Raw genomic sequence first — 22457 nt, 5'->3', positions numbered from 1 at the left:
TCTTATCAACTAACTATGAAAACAAACTAGTATAAAATATGATTTCTTTCTCAGTAGAGTGGAGCATTGATGTAGAATATTCCTCAAGAACTTGATCATTCAAAAAAATACTACTTTTAAACTTACTTTTGTGTTAACTTTTGTGTTACAGTTACAATTATCTGATAAGTCAGAGTAAACAATAATGTTTAAAAAATAAACCATTACAACCTAAAAGGAACAATTTTGAACTTTTGTGGAAAAACATAATTCTTTTAATTAATTCATAATTAATTAAAAAGTTAATTGGTTATTTTGGAAGAAAACACTCAGTATAATACAACCTGTTTTTAAAAATTTGTCTTGTTAAAAGAAATGTGTAACTTTAATCATAGTAGGAAAATTGAAAATATTAACTCCTATGGTCAAAGAAAATACGAGTCATGCAATTTCTTATTTGATACATTCTGTAAATACTTTTAATTCTTTCTTTTCACTGGTATATTTAGTTCTGTTTAATTCACTCAGTTGTCATTTGTTTCCCTTTTGTAAATTTTTCAAACATACATTAAAATTGGGCCAATAAGCCCCCACTTATCTAACACCTGGCTTCAGATACTATTTTTCCTTTTTAGTTTCATTGGTCCCCTGCCACCGTCATTTCCCCCCGGAGTGCTTTATAGAAATCCCAAACATTTCATTTTATCAATAAATATTACAGTAGATATTTCTCTAATATTTAAGTGTGTGTGTGTATTTCCACAGTACCAATCACAGCTACAATATTATCTTTCAGTTCATGTTCAGTGTTCCCTGTTTGTCTTAAAAATTTTTTTTGAACAATTTACTCAAGTTAGGATCCACAGCTTCAGTCATTCTGACTACATACCCCAGTAGCATTAAGGGTTAAAATACCCTATGATTCCATTATTTAATTTTCTGTGTGACACCAATAAGAGGTGCACAGTGAAAAAAGAAATAGGATAAAGATTTGTTAGCACTCATACAAATAAAATAAACATAAATATATGCCCAGATAGTCAACAAAATACCTAATTTAAATGGTATTAGTGTAGGGAAATAGATGCATTCTGAGAGAATTTGATACCTCTAACAAAATCACCCTGTCTGGATGTTTGTAACCTGTCACTCTTAAGTATTTGTATTTGACTGAAGCTGATCCTTTCACTTACTAGAATTTCGTTGATTTTTAATGCAATATTTGTATTTCAAGGAAATAATTTGTGTATTGTTTGGATTTGTAATGTCCCCTTCCTTTCTCTCTGACCCTTGTTTACTGTGTGCTATCTCACTACCAGTTTTTATGGCTTTAAGGATTCACAGTTGAACAATTGTCAGGCCCATGTTTACAGCATAACTTGTCTTGATAGATACTGTAGTTATTGATTTGTTACTGCCCCACACAGTTCATTATCTTTCCTCCAAAATATATTCCTTCTATACTTCCCTAACAGCATTATAATAGCAATAGTTGTCATTTATGGAGAATCTCAACTAGGTTCTTTATAGCTTTTTCTAGTCTTTCCATAATCTCTCTCCTTTTTAGATGAGGAAACAGAATCAGAGCTTAAGTAGATTGCTCAGGTCACACAGCTAGTCAAAATGCAGAATGAAAATTCTGAGGCCACATCTGTTAAGCAGGAAAGTCCATGTCCCCTCCATGACAGCGGTGTGACCCTAGTGCCTGGGTTCTTCCGTGTGCTGTGTTTTCTCACTAACAATATTGTAAAATCTTAAGGTAAGGACTCTTAGTATAGAAACAACTTTGGCCTCATCCCAAAGAAGTTTTTTCTTCTTAGAACTCAAAAGTTCTATGGCTTCACATTTCTGATAAGAACTTTTTCATTCGGTGTTTTATTATTTTTTCATTTGGATGCTATAGTCTTAAATATTTGCAATTTGTCTTTTTTAATTTTGGGGAATTTTGATCTGAGATCTTCAGCAATTTTTCTTTGTTTTACCCAACTATTTCCAGTCTTACCTATGAACAAATTTATTTAATACTTTTCCAAAGTTTAAATTTCTTGATTTTAAACAATGTTTTCAAAATGTTGTGCTACTATTTCTTTGGAAATTTCAGTATTATTTTTCTCTTGCATGTTATGAGTGAAATCTGAGTTAAGGCTTCAAAGAAAATGTCTTGCCTCAAATTGTTTTAAACTACATTATAATTATTTATGTGTTTTCCACAGTGAAAGGGATGGGTTATAGAAGAAAATATAACATAACTTAAGAGACTTGTACCTACAATTAGAATTCTTTCATATGGATTATCCTTCACAAGCTATAACTGAGCAACTATAAAGACTAAAGGTGTCAGTTAAAATACCTTACTGCAAAATAATATATCCAGCATTCTGCTTAAGGTTACATTATATTGAATAGCTGAAATCTTTGCTGTTATAGTTTCATTATAGTCATTAAACAATCTTGAAAGAATTATACAGAATTAATATTTTGAAAAATTACTAGTTTGCTGTTGACTTGTTCTTGTGAAGAACATGCATAAGTAAATCAAATGGGTGCATTTATAACAGATTTACTTCTCTCTTGAATCTATAATTATGTGTTCCTGCCTAATTTTTAATACTAAAAATCTTAATTCTAAAAATGTGTATTTTATAACAACAGTGTGATCTTATCTCTGGTGTGTAGTGAAATGAAAAATCTGACTCCCTAAATATTTTTGTAAAAATAGTTATCCTTTGAAGGAATTTTAAAAATAATTGTTAAAACTGTAAATGTCAGTGTCACCTTAGGTGCACATAAACAGTGTGCACCTTAAAACTTAAAAGACTAGAAAACAGGATGGTTTTCATTGTCATCTCACAGACTCACCACTGTGCTTTTTCACAGAACACTCCTGTGCCACCTTCGCCAGCTGTGCAAGTGCAGAGCCAGCCTGCTGGTTCTCAGCCCTCTCCGTTCAGTGCGGCCAGTCAGCATGTGGATCCAGTGAGGAAGCCCGGACACAACTTCATGTGTCTCTGGCAATCTTGCAAAAAGTAACAGCAATTTTATGTGATATACATAAATGTTCTTCATTCTGGGATGCTTTCATATTTAAATTTCTGCCACATACAGTTTTGTGAATCTTTTCTTTTGAAACCACTAACTTTCAAAAAATACATGTGAAGAATACATGTGAAGAATGATGTTTACATAGACCCAGTGGTACCTGAGTTAAAAATTTGGTGTAGATGGTGTAACCTATCATTGCCTAATGATAGGCTAATAGGGAATTAATATATTTAAACCATTCAGATATAAAGTGCTTATATAGATATTATCATGTCACAGTTAACTTTTTCTATTCATTTACTCTTTCTTTTTTTAAATAGTTTTTAAAGATTTATTTATATATACATAATACAACAGGGGTATAAGTCAAAGGGGTTCGGGGTGAGAGGAGTCACCAGAGACAGAGTGGGGAACAGAACAGGCAAGCTGACTGAAATCCACTGCTGAGGGGAGCAGCGGATGAGACAGGAGAGGTCTGCTGCACCATGTGGGTCAGCGCCCTGGCCAACATTGAACTCATGTTGCAGTGGCTGGCGATAGCTTGATAGCACTGTCTTTAACCCTTGTGCCACTAGGGAGGCCCCTACTCTCTCTCTCTTTTTACTTCCTGTAATTCTTTTTTGCTTTCTCTGGTTTTGAGCCATTTGGATGATTACATTTTCTCCTAAGATGTCAGTTCGTCTTTTTTAAATGTTTGTAGTGTCCTTGAGTTTGAAATATATACTTAGAGCTATTCTAACCAAGTCTACTTTGAAAGATACACTGGCTCATGGGTACCGCAATTACCTTGTAACAGAATATTCTGAATTTTTCAATTAATTTTCCCCTCTTAGCATTAAAGTCATTCATTTCACTTATCCAGAAACTATAATCACCAAATATAGTTGCTGTTATTTTGAATAAACTTTTAGTAGACTACCTAAGAGTAAGAAAAATAAAATACTTTTTTACCTTCACTTACTCTTTTTTTTTTTCTTTTTAAGATTTATTTTATTTATGATTATAAGAACTGGGGTACAGGCCAAAGGTGTGGGAGGTACCAGAATTCACCAGAGACCTGGTGGTGCAAGGCATTGAGCGCAGCGCTATGAAGCTGTCCGCAGCCTCTGCAGCGCAAGTTGGATCCCCGGCCAGGGAGACACCCACATGGAACAGCAGACATCTCCTGGCCATCTGCTGCTCCCCTCAGCAGTGTACCTTCACTTATACTTACTCTAACTTCTTTTCTTTATATTGACCTGAGTTTCTGACAACTATCATCTACCTTCTCTCTGAAGAACTTATTATAACGAGGTCTGCCGTGCAGCTGTCTTCAGTTTTTGTTTGTCAGGAAAGTCTTTATTTCTACTTCAATTTTTTTTTTTTAATATATTTTTTTAAGATTTATTTATTTATTTATACAAGCACTGGATACAGTCAGAAGCACGGGAGGGTGAGATTATTCACCAGAGCCAGAGTGGGGAACAGAACAGGCAGACTGATGAAACACTGCTGAGGGAAGCAGCAGGCACGGCAGGAGAAGTTTGCGTGCCACGTGGGACCCTCACCGGGGGCCGGGGATCGAACCTGCGCTGCAGAGGCTGCGGGTAGCTTCGCAGCCCAGCGCTCAACCACTGTGCCACCAGAGGAGGCCCTTAAGATTTATTTATTTATGCATACAAGAGCTGGGGTACAGGCCAAAGATGCAGGAGGTAAGAGGATTCACCAGAGACAGAGTGGGCAACAGAACAGGCAGACTGACCGAAGTCCCCTGCTGAGGCAAGCAGTGGGCAAGACAGGAGAAGTCTACTGCGCCATGTGGGTTGCTCCCTGGCAGGCTGGGGATTGAACTTGTGCTGCAGAGAGTGTGGATTGCTTCATAGTGTGTTGCTTAACCCCTTGCGCCACCAGGGAGGCCCTCTCCTTCAATTTTGAGGGATAATTTTGTGGACATAAAATTCTAGGTTGTTTTTCTTTCAACACTTTAAATATTTTACTCTTGCTTGCATGGCTTCTCGAACGACATCAGTAAAATCCTGTCCTTGTTCTTCTGTCAGTGAGACATTTTTTCCCTGTAACTTCTTTCAAGATTCTTTGTGTTTGGATTTAGCAGTTTGGATATGATATGATAGGTGGAGGGTTTGTTTCTTTGCATTTATCATACTTAGTGTTCACTGTCCTAGCCATTCTTCAAATATATTCCCATTACACATATGTTGTACCTTTTGAAATAGTCCCACAGTTCCTGGATATTGTTTCTTCTTTTTCTTTCATCTCTTTGTTTTCAGTCTGGGAAGCTTCTACTGATATATTTTCAGGATCACCAGTTCTTTTCTTAACTATGTCCACTCTGCTGATGCCCTAGCAGTTCATTTTGATTCTTAGCATCTCTGCTTCTCTACTTACATTACCTTTCTCATCTTGCATGTTGACTCTTTCCATTAGAACCATAGCATACTAATTATTAATGATTTTAAAGTCCAAGCTCTACCATACCTGAGCCTGGTTCTCATGCTTACTTTGTCTCAGCAGGCTGTGGTTTTGCAGTTTGTTTTACATTTAGCATGCGTTATATATCTGCATCACTTAACATGAACTGAGACAGTTTTAGGTTTATCTGGCTAGGAGTTATACTGTATTTAATGTTTGCCATAATTGAGGTGTCAGGGGCTTCAATTTCCTCTAAGATCCTTTGTTCCCTCTCCCTTGCTGTCTCTGGGTTTCCTTAGAAACTGCTTATAAAACTGAATCTGTGTCTTACAACTCTCAGTTGTAATATACTATTATGCTGGAGCCTTGTTGATATGGTGATAAGGTATTTGGAAGGATAAACATTCCATAATCTCATGATTAAATCTCACTTTTTTTTAGTGAGACTGAATCTAAGCATTGTAAGTTTGGAAAAACTTTCTTCCCCTTTTGTTTTGTTCACCCCTTATATGAGACAAGGTCCTAGAAGGGGGCTCAAGTGTCTAATTGCCCTTCTTTCAGGTCAGATAAGACTAGGGTAAAATAACTTTCCTTGAGTTTTAAACCTTTGTGAAGGAGAAAAGAAAATTCTGGACATACTTAAAAATGGTTTTACTCTGCTAGCAAAACAAGGGAATTTTTCTCCAGTTTTCACTGAGAACCTGGTAGAGTTCCTCAAAGTAAAACTCACAAAAGTGTGGGGACTCTCCAAAGACTGGACCCCTCGTGAGTTTTTACCTTTCAAGATAATCCTTAAGACACCCTCATCAATTCATCAGTTACTCCTTATGTATTCCTTCTCGTTATTGACTCAGCCATTGGAGTTTATGATTGTCTGAATTTGCCCATCTCCAGTTTTCATGGACTTGGTTTGTCTGTGATCTCAGTTCCAATGGATTTAAGGAGGTTTATTGATTTTCAGTTTGTGCATCTTGTCTGCTCTGAAGACAGAGTGACAACTTCCAAGTTTTTTACATGTCTGAGTGGAAATTGGAAGGTCCTCAATATTTTTTTGTATGTCCTCAGCATGATGTTGACCACTGGTTTATAAATGAAACATATATGTGATCATATTTTATACTTTTTTAAGAAAGAGTGCCCAAAAAATTCCCCATAATAAAAGATACCTATGAACTGCTTTTTAAACTCTGTGGCATTGAAAGAAAGGGTTCAGTGTCTCTGGATATTTGTGAATTTGCAGTTACTCATTTTGGTACCATGTGGATTGGTCAGTGCCCTTTGAATGAGCAGTGTGAGGATGAAAGCAAAGATTGAGAGGCCCCCCCCCCAGACTTTCCTTTAATGAGGTTGAGATTCAAACCAGAGGGTTTTCAGTGATCCTTAATACAGTTACAATTTCTCCTAAACTTCCTAACATAAGGTTTTATTACTCCTGCTAAACAAGCCTGAATATTTTGGTATCAAGATGAAGTTTGAATATTGGTTGGTCTGATGGGAAATAACAGAAAACAAAATCAAATTCTCTATATGTTACAAATGAGCAAAACCTTTATAGTAGCTTAGACTTTGTGTTCTTAATAAAGGTGCTTCTACTTTGTGTCCAGAACTATCAACCAAAATTTATGGTAAGTCTTTAATTTTTATTAATAATTTAGATTTTAGAAATAATCTAGTCCATTTAAATAGTTAAATTGAAATATTTTTTTTAAACTGCTGGCAATTTTTGCATTTTATTTTAATGTTAAGATTTCTCTGAAGATTATGGGCCTCCCTGGTAGCACAAGGGTTTTAGTCTCAGTACTATGAAGCTATCAGCCAGCCACATAGCACGAGTTCAATCCCTGGCCTGAGAGCTGACCCACATGATGCAGCAGACCTCTCCTGTTTCGCCCGCTGCTCCCCTCGGCAGTGTATTTCAGTGGGTATGCCTGTTCTGCTCCCCATTCTGTCACTGGTGAATCATCTCATCCTCCCACACCTCTAACCTACACCCCAGCTCTTTTGTGCTTAAATAAATAAATCTTTTTTAAAAAAAAGATTATCTAAAGATTAGTTGTGATATAATGTGCTTTATCAATGACAGCCTACTTCTAGTTAAGTTGCCACTTGAGAGTAAAGTTAATCAGTAGCTCAGGGTGATCAAAAGTTTGGGATACATGGCAGGAACAAAGTTCAACTTAGTTTTATAATATCTTTTGTCTGAATTTTGTAGTCATAAAACCAAAATATATCTTCAGAAGGTTGATGCTTTCCTCTCGAAAATTTTCACATAGCGCTATACCTGACATATAAGGAGCTTTTAATTGGTATTTGTTAAGTAAATTAATAAATAAAAATTAACTAGCTTGATTCCATAATCACAGTTCTATAGTTTGCTGACCTAACTTATTGGCATTTTGTCTTTAAATTATCAGGATAACAGTCCATTGCCTTGCTGTTTTACATTTATTTTATGTAGAAGTTCTAAAATGACTGGATAGTTTGCTAACATTATACTTAAAATTAGAACTCATGAGTCTTTATAAATGTCAGGTTTTTCATGTAGTAATATTTCCAGTAGTATTAGTTGGGAAAGTCTATATTTCTTGGCTTTAATAACTGATCTGCCACAAATAAAAACCTATTTTTAGGAAAAGCCCTAATTTTTTTTAAGATTTATTTTATTTATTTATGCATATGAGAACTGGGGTGTAGGCCAGAGGTGTAGGAGTAAAGGTGTGAAAGAATTCACAGAAAACAAAGTGGGGAGCTGAACAGACAGATTGACTGAAGTATACTGCCAAGGGGAGCAGCGGGTGAGACAGGAAAGGTCTGCTGCACCCTATGTGGATCAGCTCCCTGGTCTGGGATTGAACTCATGCTACAGTGATAGCCTGAGACTATCCTTAGGGCACCAGGGAGGCCAAGGTTTACATTTTAAAAGTGTATTTAAACCAGGCCCCTGAGAATATGTTCTGTATTTTGTTACAGAAAATATGTGACTGCTTCACAGATCTATATGTCAGTAGGAGTTGGTACTGGAAAATCAAAAAGCAAATACAGAAATCCTTTCTTATTAACATTATTAATATTATATTATCCATATTATTCATATTATTCATATTATTATTAGGAAATAAGATTGACTTTGGTTGACCTGCATCTGAACCCCCTTTCTGTGTTTGAAACATTTCCCATAATTTGAGTCTTATTCGGAGACAGGACCAATCCTTTTCTATGCAAGAAATAAAAAGGAAAAGTTGTGCTGGGGTTGGAGAAAGGAGGGAGGGCCAGGTTGCCCTTGTTTGCTCCCTTTTCTAAAGACAAAGACTCCTTTCCAGACTCCTACCCCCAACCCTCTCTGGGCCATGCATGGTAACTGCCCGCAAAGGGTTGGGGGGTGGAGGGGCGTGAGCCTGCAGTATGTCCAGTGCCCAGCCAAGTCCTTCAAAATGAAGACTTAAATCCAAGGTCATGGTCGGACGCCTGGCAGTGAGGCATCATAGCAGGGCTCTGATGGTACTGGTGGGAACGTGGAAGGTGCCTTCAGGACCCTAAACAGATTCCTCAGCGTGGATGAGGACATTCAGTGGCAGTGGTCATGTCAGAGGTAGAGCTCAGAAGCTGCTGGCAAATATGCAGTGTGGGATGGCTAGAGATCCTTTTTTTTTTTTTATGCCAAAGAATCGGGCATATCCACAACTTGGCCACTGAGACCTATGGACAGGAGACTGACCTCATATGAAAACCCTTGTCTTTTTTGTCTCCATCACCTATCTTTCTCCTACCCATTTTCTCTCACCTTTCTTAGACTAAACTCAGTTGTTTCTGTGCAAGAAGGCCTGCATATATGGAAGCAGTCCCTACTTGGGCCTTCTCTTTTATTAAGTGAAAGAGAAACTGAATCAAAAAATAGTCTGGGGATAGAATGGAGGTTGCCAAGGCCTGCTTGAGAGGAGGAAATGGGAAATGACTGTTTGATGGGTGTAGTTTCAGTCTGAGGAGACAAAGTTGTGAAGACGGATGGTGTTGCAACAGTGCCCTTGTACTCAGTGCCCCCGAGCAGAGCTATAAATGCTAAAATGGTAAATTTATGCTATGTATGTTTAAAATGTTTTCGTTTTTAAAATTTAAATTCTTCAATTTTATGTACACTAAAAAAATTTTGTTCAGTTAAGCCACATTCTTCCTTCTTCCTCCATTGCCCTTAACAGCTAAGCCAGCCAGTTACTCCTACCTGTGACTTTGAATCTGGATTGTCTGTGCAAGCTCATTACTGTAGCAGCAGCAATATTTAATTTCCGGCCTCCCTGGTGGTGCAGGGATTAAGTCTCAGCACTGTCACTGTTGTGGTCTCAGTTCGATCCCCTGTCAGGGAGCTGACCCACATAGCACAGCAGACCTCTTTTGTCTCACCCGCTTGCTACCCCCCTCAGCAGTATGTTTCAGTAGATCCGCTTTTTCTGCTCCCCCCACCACTCTGTCTCTGGTGAATCCTCTATCCTCAACACCTTTGGCCACACCCCAGTTCTTAGATGCATAAATAAAATAAATAAATACTTACGGCCTCCCTGGTGGCTCAAGGGGTTGAGACACAGCACTATGAAGCTATCCACAGCCACCGCAGCATGAGTTCAATTGCCCAGCCAGCCAGGGAGATGACCCACGTGGCAAGCAGATCTCTCCTGGCTCACCTGCTGCTCCCCTTAGCAGTATATTTCAGTCAATCTGCCTGTTCTGTTTCCCACTCTGTCTCTGGTGACTCCTCTCACCCCACTCCCACACCTCTGGTCTGTACCCCAGTTCTTATATGCATATATAAATCTTTAAAAAATTATATTTAACTTTCAAGAACACTAGTGCTGATTTGGATCTAGTCGGCTTGCATTTACAATTAAGAAATTAATTTCCTAGTGAATGTAGTTTAATTTTTTTCTTTTTAAACTTATACAACTAGATGTGAATTGGTTTGGTCACCCAACAGGTTGTTGGTTTGGGCTTTCTCCTCAAAATTTCATTAGCATGTCACTGAATCTCATTTGAATATAAAATAATCTACACCCTTGATATTTCTTTAGCCGTAGCATAGTATCTCTGATAAAATGAAATGTAAAGGATTGAGATAAAGGTCAATTGTTATGCAATTAATAATATGGCTTTTTTTTTTAACTAAAATGTTTACTGTTTACCTTTTTATGTATGACATTATCATTTATGTATGTTTATAAATTTCTAAGTGCACATCTTTTAAACTAGTATTTCCTACAATGATACATTTCATATTTCATGAAATATACATTTCATATTTTCATGCAATATATATATATATAAAATAAAGTGAAATAATTTTTTTTGCAACAGAGGGACTACTAATAGGGAGGCGGAATACGTTTGGGTCATTAGAGAAAATGGCCTGCCAAGAACTTTAGCAACTACGAAAACTCTAAATGAAACTATCAGAACTAATGTGTTATTTTTGTTTTTTCATTAATTTTTTTTTAAGATTTTATTTTTTCTTGTGTAGAACTGGGGTACAGGCCAGAGGTGTGCGGGGGTGAGAGGATTCACCAGAGAAAGAATGGGGAACAGGATAGACAGATTTAATGAAATCCACTGTTGAGGGGAGCAGCCAGCGAGACAGGAGAGGTCTACTGAGCCCTTTGTGGGTCAGCTCCCTGGCCAGGGATTGAACTCAGGCCACGGCAGTAACATTGCTGAGACTTAACCCATAGGCCACTGGGGAGGCCCCATTGTTTTTAAAACAAAGGGAACAATCTTTATAGCCAGTCATTTGCTTTGAAATTGTACTTTTAATAAATATAGTGGATTATTAAAATATATGTAATGTATTAATATATATAATCTATGTAGATTGCAGACTTTTAAATGAAAGTGTGCCTTGTTTAGTTAAGTGTTTATAATGCCTAAGAAGTTGTTTTATGGTCAGAAATGGTATCATATGATTACATACTATAGATTATACCGATAAAGTAATGGTTGTTGACTTGATTTTCATTCAGATAGCAAGTGCTTTAGCTTTAAGTGACTGCTTAGGGTAACTGGAATCAGGAAAATTGTACCTCTAGTCTGAGGTGAATAATTTGTTGAGGTCAACTAAATAGCTTTTCATTAGGGGTAAAACAGAAAGGTCTGATGGGTATTTAAGTGAAAGAATAGAAGCTAATCCTGAGCTTTAGCTGCAATTATTTAAGTAATGAGCAGGGGACTAACCACTACAAATTATATTGGTGATGTGTAATTGATGAGAAAAAAGTGTCAGTTAATTAAATTTTGCATTGCTTTGCCAGATATTATAAATCTACTTCCTATCTTTTGAGAAAGCAAAAACAACCAAAGATAAAGTGTTTTTGTTGTTTTCAGTTGGAGTTACACATAAGTATAGGATTAAGTTGAACAGAGAAGCTATAGTGTGCTGGAGGGATAAGTTATGAAGGAACACAGTACAATCCTGTGCATAAGTGAGGAGGGAGCCCTGGGAATAGTGGTGACACCACTATTTAGAATTCCATATGGGGGCCTAGAGGCTTAGGGGTTAAACCTCAGCTCTTTCACCACTACGGCCTGAGTTCGATCCCCGGCCAAGGAGCTGATCCATATGGCACAGTAACCCTCTCCTGTCTCTGCTGCTCCCCTCAGCAGAACAGCAGCCTGTTCTGCTCCCCACTCTGTATCTGGCGAATCCTATCACCCCCTGCATCTTTGGCCTACACCACAGTGCTTACATGCGTAAATAAATAAAAATAAACTCTTTAAAAATAAAAGTTCAACCTTTAAAAAAAATTCATGGGGGAATAGTTTAATTTGAAATATTGTATATATATTGCACACCATAAATTGGTTCAAATATGCACATTTATTTGCCATGCACAAAAAATAAAATGCTAAGAGAGCTTTGCTGTATACTCTGAAGATATTGATTCTACAAATATTTGAATTACTAATTAGTAATGAAGCCTTTTAATGTATTCTTTGCTGTCTGGATTCTAGTGTTCCCCACATTGCCATGTATTCTAAATTAAAAAGGGAGAGGAGTATCTTAGTTTCTTCAGGTTTGTGTTGCCTACAATTTAACCACCCAGATGTTTTTGTTGTTAAGCCTGGGGTATGTGAGTGGGTAGGGTGTGCTCGAAAAATGAGAGATGTGGCTGCTGCAATATTGATGGACACACAAAATGTGATTTCAACTAAAAGTCATACATAACAAAATTTGTAGCTTTAGATTGTTATATTGAATATACTAGTTTATTCTATGTGAAATGAAATTAATGTTTTGAGCAAGTTCTAAAACTACAATAATGGAATATGTATTCATAAGGTAATGTTTTATTGTGTTTTAAATATTTAATTTCACGTGATTCTGAGCCAACCCTTATTTTTTTTTTTTTAAGATTTATTTATACATACAAGAGCTGGGGCACAGGCCAGAGATGTGGGGGCTGAGAGGATCCGCCAGAGACAGAGTGGGGAATAGAACAGGCAGATTGAAATACACTGAAATACACTACTGAGGGGAGCAGCAGGCGAGACAGGAGAGATCTTCTGCACCATGTGGGTTGCTCTCTGGCTGGCTGGGATCAAACTTGTACTGCAGAGGTTGTGGACTGCTTCATAGTGAAGGGAGGGAATTGGAAATGAAATATTAAACTTAAAAAATATTACTGAGTGTTCAAAACAACTGGATGACTTGACTTAGAAGTAATCAGAGAAATTTTCAAAAGTTTCAAAATGTTCTTTGAAATGAGCTTTATGTTTGCTTGCACTACTTTGCTTAATATTTCTGTGTATTATTGTGGAGGCAGGAAAGCAAGGTTTCTGTTTCAAAGAATATATTAGAAAATTTCTCTTTTACTTTTTGTAGATGGTTTCAGACGCCATCACAGGTTTTCTACCATGCAGCCACTGAACACGGAGGAAAGGACGTCTACCCGGGGCAGTGTCTCTGGGAAGGCTGCGAGCCTTTTCAGCGACAGAGGTTTTCCTTCATTACCCACTTACAGGTATGCATTCTTCCTGCCACTTGCTCACTGATGCCTCTGGCTGTGTTAAAGATGTTGATGCTTATTCAGTTACTTCCTCTTTCTCAAAAAGGATAAGCACTGTTCAAAGGATGCCCTGCTTGCAGGATTGAAACAAGATGAACTGGGACAAGCAGGAAGTCAAAAATCTTCTACCAAGTAAGGAACCTGTCTTTTGTACATACTAGGACAGAAATCAGTAAAGCACAGTAGTGACAAGAGGCGCTCTCAGCATGCTGGTAGACAGGACTCTTGGGCTGCCGCCTGTACTCAGCTGCCACAGTGCGGCCCTGTTCACAGCACTTAGATTGTTAGTGTCACTCTCAGATTGGCTGGACTACAGAGTCTGAAGTCATCTTGTGGCCCTGACATTTGGATTCTACTCTGCAGACAAAGTCATTAGTGTTAATGGCAGATGATGTATGAGAAATGCTTTGTAAACTGGAAGCATGTGGTTCTCAGTCCTTTGAGAGTAATAAATATATATTTGATAATGGCAAAGGCGCTTTCTTTTTTACTACTCTGGGGAAGGACTAGGTGGCATGTGAGTGTCCTGTAGAAGAATATATATGTAACCTTTACTCTGGTTTTGATTTACCTATTATTTTATGAACAGTACTTGTAATGCATGTTATCGAGTTCTGAGTTGATTATAGATTCTGTAACTCTCAGAATATGAAAATATGTTGTGAAAACATTTATTGAGAAACTGCTGTATATTGGGCATTACATCAAACAGAGAAGTCTAAGAACACGGTGTAGTCTGTCACGTCACAGGCTGCATTCCAGAAGGAGAACCCCAGCATGGAGACACAGAAGATGCTTATATGCTCGACTCACTCATTAGTCCTTCGTAAGCATCTGCTGTGTGTGAGGCGCTGAGTTATAATGTTGACCAAGATATATTTTGCCATTGTTATTTGTCTGGAGATCCAGTGAGAGGCATAACTAATTTTACTGTACAATGTAGTAAGTAAATTATTTATAATTTAAAGATTGCCATTGCATTATCATATTTAATGTGCAGAATTAGTTTATTTACATAGAAAAGTGCCAGGAATCTACTTCACAGATGTGAAACTCAAGCAGAGAGACAGAAATATTAAAATTTAGGCAACTAGTCAGCATCAGAACTAGAAAAGGCTTTCACAGGTTTTAGGCAGTGCCCTCCCCACCATTGCCTCACCAAAATACACCAGACATTCGTGCAATTTTGAGCATGGATATCTAGAATACTTTGAATATCACTTCATATTAAACCTTCTCATGCTGTCCTTCCATTCTGTAACTTTCATAAAGAACAGTAGAACTGGACTGAAAGGATTGAAATTATTAAATAAGGGTAAATAAGATTATGTAACAAGGTAATAGTTTGAAATGTAGTGTTTAGCATAGTTTCTTATGATTATTAGATTATATTAGTATATAGATAGCATACCAATAAATTACTATAATAATATTTTACTCTTAGTTACTATTTAGTTAATAATAATTTGCAATTTGAATTGTTGACATTTTTCCTCCTTGTTAACATGTTCGTATCATGATCAAAAGTTGTGAACGCCATGACTTTGGCGTGGTGCTGCATTTGTTTTGACTGCATGCCTGTTTACCAGTGCGGTGACTCTAAATAGAGGCTATACTGGAACATCTGGAATTGATAGATTAGAAAGTAGAAGACTGTATTTCGAGGGCCAGCCATTGGTGCTCACCATCATTGTGTCCTGAGCATCGGGGTTAACCATCTTTTTCTCTCTGATCAATTTAGGCAGCCAGTTATGGGGGGCACAAGCTCCACTCCTAGAGCACAAAAGGCCATTGTGAATCATCCCAGTGCTGCCCTCATGGCTCTGAGGAGAGGATCCAGAAACCTTGTCTTTCGAGATTTCACAGTAAGCAAACCTGGAAAGTCTTATCTATAGACGGTCTAGATGTCTGAGTTCGATTCAGATCTTTATTCCTTTTCTCTTCCTTTCTTTTTAAGGATGAAAAAGAGGGACCAATAACTAAACACATCCGATTAACAGCTGCCTTAATATTAAAAAATATTGGTAAATATTCAGAATGTGGTCGCAGGTGAGTAATCTGTTTCTGTAGCCAAAGTGCATATATATCCTTTCACATCTAAATTAAAAGATGACATATCTGCATTTGATTCTCCGTTTTTCTCATAATTTGGTGATTATATCCAAAAGATACTCCTCTTATTTCAGGTAATCATAATCTCTTAAAAATCACAAATGTAAAAGTTGAAACAACCGAAAATTGGTATTCTCATGTTTTATTAGGTTCATTTTCTTGCTGGTCATATAATTGAGAACAAGCAGTAGTTCTGCTAAGGAAAAAGCCACTTGTTGATTGTCGAAGGGAAGAAATCAGTCATTTGAATTGTATCAAGTTGGAATTTAAAACAAAATTCACTTTAAAACAGGATTTTAATGAAATCAGTGAAGTCCTAAGATTCACCATAATACCCCAAAATTTATAGTTACTTTCTAATGGACTTCAGTGACAGAATACCCAAAAAATTTTTTAGATCTATGGAAACTAGAAATAATAACTTTAATCCTCAATAGAGCAAGTGTGGAATGTTCTCTGGATATCTCATGGACATGTTCCCTTGAAGCTTGAAGCTGATTTTGTAGGATTCCTGCTAAATCTCTAACTGAACATATCTCCAGCTCCTTTGTTGAGAAGTTCTCCTCTGAAGACATCGTGCCTTCCCATAGCCTCCCTCTGTCTGGCCTCTCTCCTCCCACACACTGTTAATTCTGTCTCCTGCACAGATCTTGAATCTTCTTGGTTCTCTCCCCCACCCATTTTACCTCACTTCAGATCTTTTTTTTTTTTTTTTTTTTTAAGATTTATTCATTTATTTATTTATTTATGCAAGCAAGCAAGCACTGGGTACAGTCAGAAGCGCGGGAGGGTGAGAGAATTCACCAGAGCCAGAGCGGGGAGCAGAGCAGGCAGAAGGACCAAAGTACACTGCTGAGGGGAGCAGCGGGCGGCAGGAGAGGTCTGCACACCATGTGGGACCCTCCTCCGGTGGCCGGGGAGCAGCCGGGGATTGAACCGGCGCTGCAGAGGCCGCGGGCAGCTTCGCAACCCAGCGCTCAACCGCTGCGCCACCGGGGAGGCCCACTTCAAATCTTTTAAGGTACTTATTGTAATACCTCCAACTGGACTTCCCCAACATGAAACAGGTATAAAATTATAAAAGAAAAAGGAATGAAATTGACTATATCAGATTTTAAAATTGTAAATGAAAGATGAATAAAACTTGAAAGTAAAGTTAGGAGGAGTATTTGCAATAGGAATATTTAGTATATCAAGTGAATATTTAGTATATCAAATGAATAAGAAAAACTTGTGATTTAGCACCTGTGTGCTGCCTTTCCTGTGTTTCCTCCCTTCCCTGTGGAGTTTCATTCTTTCTTTTTATATCTTGTTTGTTGTATTAAGCCTTTAATCTTTCTGGTTTTCAAAGGGTTTTTATACAGTTTGTTTCTCCTACCAGGCTCTGTGCAGTGACCACCTCGCACAGTGCCCAGTAGGGGACTGGTACTCTCCCTTCTTACTCCTTCAGGATTCAGCTTTAGCGTTACCATTTCCTTTCTGACATCTTTGCTCCCTTGCCCTGACCTAGAGTACAGTACCTACTCTCTGAACCCCATACACTGCAGTTCATTGCCTCAGATAGTGAGATCTAGAAAGCAGGAATTGAATACTCATTATTGTATCCTCTGTGCCTCGGATAGTGTTAGGAATGTAATACTGATTCAATAAGGACTCAGTTGCTAGAAGGAAAGATGCCTCACAAGTTCCTTTACTCGTAGATTTCTGATCTGGAGTTTGTGTAGACCATTGGAATTCTTAACGAAATTTTGTACTTTCTTAGAACTTTTTCCTTACTTTCAAATTTAACACTCTTCGACTTAGAGCAAAGCTACTTTGGCTAGGTCTAATAAAATTACTGACTTACAAGTTTCAGTTTTACTGTTTTTGTTTTGTTGTTGATTTTGTTGAAACCTTCTAAAAGTCTTTTGACATCTACAGTTACTAAGATCTTAGAATAGCAGATTGAAAAAAAAAAACAATTCATAAAAATCTAAACCTTCCCACTATTGAAATCCCTACACAGAACCTTTGTTGAGCATCTGCAATTGTGGGGAGTTTTGCTTAATAGGAATACTGATAAGAGAATCTTACAACACCCACATATGTGAAGAAGACAATGTAGGAAATCAGAGACATACAAAAGAAAATTTGCTGTTGAAATTTCTCATCTCTGGTGGAAGAAGTTATAGGCTGTGATTTTTTTTAATTTTTTTTCTTAAAGATTAATTTTTATTTATTTATGCATACAAGAACTAGGGTATGGGCCTGAGGTGGGGGGGGGGCGAAGATTCACCAGAGAGAGAATGGGGAGCAGAAGAGGCAGATCTACTGAAATCCACTGCTGAGGAGAGCAGCGGGTGAGACAGGAGAGGTCTGCTGCACCATCTGCTGCGCTCCCTGGCCAGGGATCAAACTCAGGCTACAGTGGCTGGTGACAGCTTGATAGTGCTGAGACTTTAACCCCTGCCCCAACAGGGAGGCCCCAGCTATGATTTTTTTAGACTAAAGCAAATTCTATATGCAGTATGAGAATTGTAGAACAATAGGAATGTGTATAGAAATGTGCCTTCATTCTTAACAGTACAATATTTTTTAATCTGAAATTCAGCATCTGATTATTTGAGTAATGTAAAATGTTTAAATGCAATTGATCTCCATGCTGATTAGGTTTAAGTTGAGAGAGTTACGGTCTACTTCTTCTGTTTTTGATGTATGTATCTTTTATTAATGTAATACACAGGTCTTATTTAAAAATCAAATGGTACTTGCTGTACACTAGTAATGAACAGTATGAAAAGAAATGAAGAAAACAAGTCTCTTTAAAATAAATCAAAAGAATAGATAATTAGGAATTCCAGTAACCAAGGAGGTTGGATACTGAAAACTACGAAACATTGCTGACAGAAATTAAAGAAGACATGAGAAATAGCCATCCCGCAGGACTCATAACCTCCTGATTTCAAAACTTACTATAAATCTACAATAAGCAAAACAGGTGGTATTGGCATAAAGATAGACAGTGAAACAAAATACCCCAGATTTAAGTCCTCACGTATATGGCCAAATGATTTTTAATGAGAGTGCAGGTTTGCTATTCATTGTGTCAAAGATGAGCTTTTCAACAAAAGCAGTTGGCAAACTGAATATTGATATGCTAAAGAATGAAGTTGTACCCTTATCTAACATGATGTTCAAAAATTAAAATGGATCAAACACTAAAAGCAAAAACTCAAACTATAAAATTCTTAGAAGAAAACAGAGTAAAAGCCTTATGATACTGAATTTGGCAATAATTTATTCAATATGATACCAAAGGCAAAAAAGTTAACAGTGTGAGATTCATCAAAATTAGAAACTTGTGCATTAGAAATGATCAGAAGGGCAATCTATAGACTAGGGGAAAATAATCACAAGTTCCATATCTCACAAGAGGGTTAAAATCCAGAATCAGGGCCTCCCTGTGGCCTAGGGGTTAAGTCTCAGCTCTATCACCACTGCAGCCTGAGTTCAATCCACAGACAGGGAGCAACCCACATGGCGCAGCAGATCTCTCCTGTCTTGCCCACTGCTTCCCTCAGCAGTGTATTTCAGTCAATCCATCTGTTCTGCCTGCTCTGTCTCTGGTGCACCTCTCGCCTATACCCCAGTTCTTGTATGCATAAATAAATCTTTAAAAAAAAAAAAAAAGTAATGCTGTAATAAACACGGGTGCAGGTTTCCTTTCGGATTAGCATTCTAGATTTTAAAACAACATTCTCCTTTAAAAATCTGATGGCAGGGCCTCTCTGGGGGCCTAGGGGTTAGTCTCAGGCTATCACCACTTCAGCTTGAGTTTGATCCCCGGCCAAGGAGCTGACCCAAATATGGCGCAGCAGACCGTTCCTGTCTCACCCGCTTCTCCCCTCAGTAGTTGATTTCAGTAGATCTGCCTCTTCCACTCCCCACTCTGTCTCTGGTGAATCCTCTCACCCCTGCCCCCTCCCCATACCTCTGGCCTGCACCCCCGGTCTTGTATACATAAATAAATCTTTAAAAAAAATTAAGAAGTAAAACTCTGAGGCCATTGTTCCATGTTTTACAGGCAGTTTTGCTGTTGGGAAGTCCAGTGACCCCCCTCTCGCCCAAGTCCCCATTCTTCCTCACGTGACTTACTTTCCCCGCTGGAAGTTCTTAGGCCTTTCTTAAATTTCATTTCCTGATATTCTGAAGTTCATGTTAATAGGGACTTGCTTGGTGAGCATGCTTTGTTGTCGTCGAAGTAGGCGTCGCATCTCCCTGGGCGGTTCCAGTCAGAAGTCCAAGTCCCTCTGGTGGGGAAGTGTCCCGAGTGCTGCCTGATCCCTGCCACCCCTGCTCTCTGTCCCCATTTCTTGAACTTCTGGTTTGGGGACTCTATGCCCTGATGGGTCGATTCTCTAATTTTATTTTCTTGTTTAGCTTTTATTTTTGTCTATTTGACCTAGTTTCTGGAAAGTTAAGTTATTGTCAAATCTGTTGAATTTGTACTTCACCTATTCTGCTTTAAATTCTAAGAGCTCCTTCTAGTTGCCAGTTGTCACTGCTTTGTAACATCCTGTCCTTCTGCGGAAAGCTGTGCATTCTCCCCTCTCTGTACTTCTGGTGTTTTAATTCTGCTCCCCATAGAACTAGCTGTTTTCCTTTAAATTCTTTGACTGTCTGGGGATTCTGTCTTAATTTTCTATTTGAAGAATAAAATACCTCCAACCTCACCCGAAGTCCTGGGTTTGTGACCCTCATTTACCCCTGGTGGTTGTCATGTTAGGGTCACTCGGGATGAGCCAATCTGTTCATTAGAGGCCCCTCAAATAGTGGTTTCCTCTGTTAAAATACTTTCTGACATGTTTATCATTTGGAAAGTACTGCTATAGTTTTATTTAAATGTTTGAAACTAAACTTTTTTCTTGTCAAAATGTGATTTGATTATAGAGGAGAAAGTTTGGTTTCACTTTGTAAGTTATTTTTAAATCAAATCAGCTTTTTTGTGATTATTTCTTTTCCTGAAAAAAAAAATCATAAAGGTGTCACAGTTCATTTCGAATGCATTAAATAAACTTTTGAAGTAAATTGTGTCTACAAGGGGAAAAAAATAGTATAAAAACCTAAAGTGTAAAAAAACTCAATGACGTGAACCTCCCACATATGCAGTCATCCCCAGAGCCAGAGACCCCTCCAAACTCCCGCCCATCCTCAACCAGCTTCCTCTGTGGGGTTTCTCTCCTGAGCTGCAGACAAACTTTGCCTGATCTGGAATTCCGCAACACACAATTGAATCAGCTTATGTTCTATGCGGGCATCTTCACCGTTGTTTGTAAGATCCACATGTAGCACTGCGTGTGGGTTTCTGTGTTGCTTGAACATACTCCCATTTATCTTTGCTGTTCCACCTTTTTTCCTGTTCCACTTTCAGTTGGATTGTTTGCACATGGATCGTTTCTAGTTTGGAACTATTAGGACTGATGCTGTGAATGGTGTATCCATGTTTCTTGGTCACATGTACATAGTTCTTCCGAGCTTTTATGAGGGATTGGTAATTCATGGATATCACAGCTTCAGTGTATAACGTCCAATAGTCCAAACAGGCTTATCATTTCACACTCCCTTTAGCAACGTATGAGAGGCTCTCAGTCACTCCACCTACTTGCCAACATTTGCTATTACAATTTTAATATTTAAGCCTTCTTTTGGATGTATGGAGTGTCCTATGGAAACTACATAAAAGCAAATTATCTACTAAACTACATAAATCCAAATTATCTCAAAATAAGGAAAAGAAAACATGAAAAGATGCCCCATTCCTTAAATCCTATCATATTTTTTTATTTTACCTCTTCCTTTGCTTTGCTATGTTAACAATTACTACAGTCCTCACATGTTAAATTTTGGCTTTGAATTTGAGTGACTTCCTTTCAAAATTCCTTTCCTCCTCTAGATGCTTTCATCCAGTTGTTTTCATTGACGGCACTGAAATGCTTGGGTTATCTAAAGCTGGTTGATTTGATTTTTCTTTCTAAAAAAAAATTGGTTTTGCATTTTGGATGTGAAAATTTTCTCACATAAGACAAACTTGAAATAATTTTGCAGCAAAGGCGTATATACAAACCCCTAGCTTTTACCATTGACATTTTACTGTGCTTTCTTCATCACATCTCTCACCATTCTCCCCTTTTGACTGATTTTTACCACTTTCTGCTCAGCCTTCAGCATCACTTTTCTTTGCTAGACAATAATCTTTCATCTTGGGCCTCCCCTGGTGGCGCAGCGGTTGAGCGCTGGGCTGCGAAGCTGCCCACAGCCTCTGCAGCGCCGGTTCGATCCCTGGCCGCCAATCCCTGGCCGCCGGCAAGGGTCCTACATGGCACGACAGACCTCTCCTGCCGCGCCTGCTGCTCCCCTCAGCAGTGTATTTCGTTAATCTGCCTGTTCTGTTCCCCACTCTGGCTCTGGTGAATCCTCTCACCCTCCCACACTTCTGACTGTACCCAGTGTTTGTATAAATAAATAAATAAATGAATAAATGAATGAATAAATAAATAAATAAATCTTGGTGGGGGAAATAATCTCTCATCTTTCGATATTCACATTATTATAGTAATTTTTAAGGTACAAAATCTCTTCTAAATTAATTTTCAAAAAACATTTTTTGTGAAGTAATATGGTATTCAGGTAATAGTTAAGGGAAATGTGACTTTAATTTTATTTTGGTAAGAATACGTAACATGAGATCTACCCGCTCATCAAACAGTGTCATAGGACAGACTTCTCAAACTTCTTCGTCTTGGATAAATGAAACAGCGCATAGGGATTACCCAACCCGTGGCCACCGCCATTCCACTCATTAATTCTGTATATTTGACTATTTTAGAGACACAA

General features: G+C 38.0%; 1 protein-coding gene across 1 annotated transcript in view; it reads left to right on the top strand.

Moving 5' to 3' along the window:
- The window catches only part of ARID2 (AT-rich interaction domain 2), a 145381-nt gene that overhangs the window by 120587 nt on the left and 2337 nt on the right, over nucleotides 1-22457 (top strand). The window contains exons 16-20 of the mRNA XM_037514105.2: nucleotides 2857-3005; nucleotides 13289-13427; nucleotides 13519-13604; nucleotides 15214-15337; nucleotides 15430-15521. Of these exons, the coding sequence (XP_037370002.1) occupies nucleotides 2857-3005; nucleotides 13289-13427; nucleotides 13519-13604; nucleotides 15214-15337; nucleotides 15430-15521 (590 nt within the window). The remainder of the gene's footprint in view (nucleotides 1-2856; nucleotides 3006-13288; nucleotides 13428-13518; nucleotides 13605-15213; nucleotides 15338-15429; nucleotides 15522-22457) is intronic.

This window comes from Talpa occidentalis, unplaced genomic scaffold (assembly GCF_014898055.3).
Source record: "Talpa occidentalis isolate TD23 unplaced genomic scaffold, MPIMG_talOcc4v2.1 talOcc4.16, whole genome shotgun sequence".
Classification (NCBI taxonomy): domain Eukaryota; kingdom Metazoa; phylum Chordata; class Mammalia; order Eulipotyphla; family Talpidae; genus Talpa; species Talpa occidentalis.
This window is presented reverse-complemented; position numbering and strand designations above follow the sequence as displayed.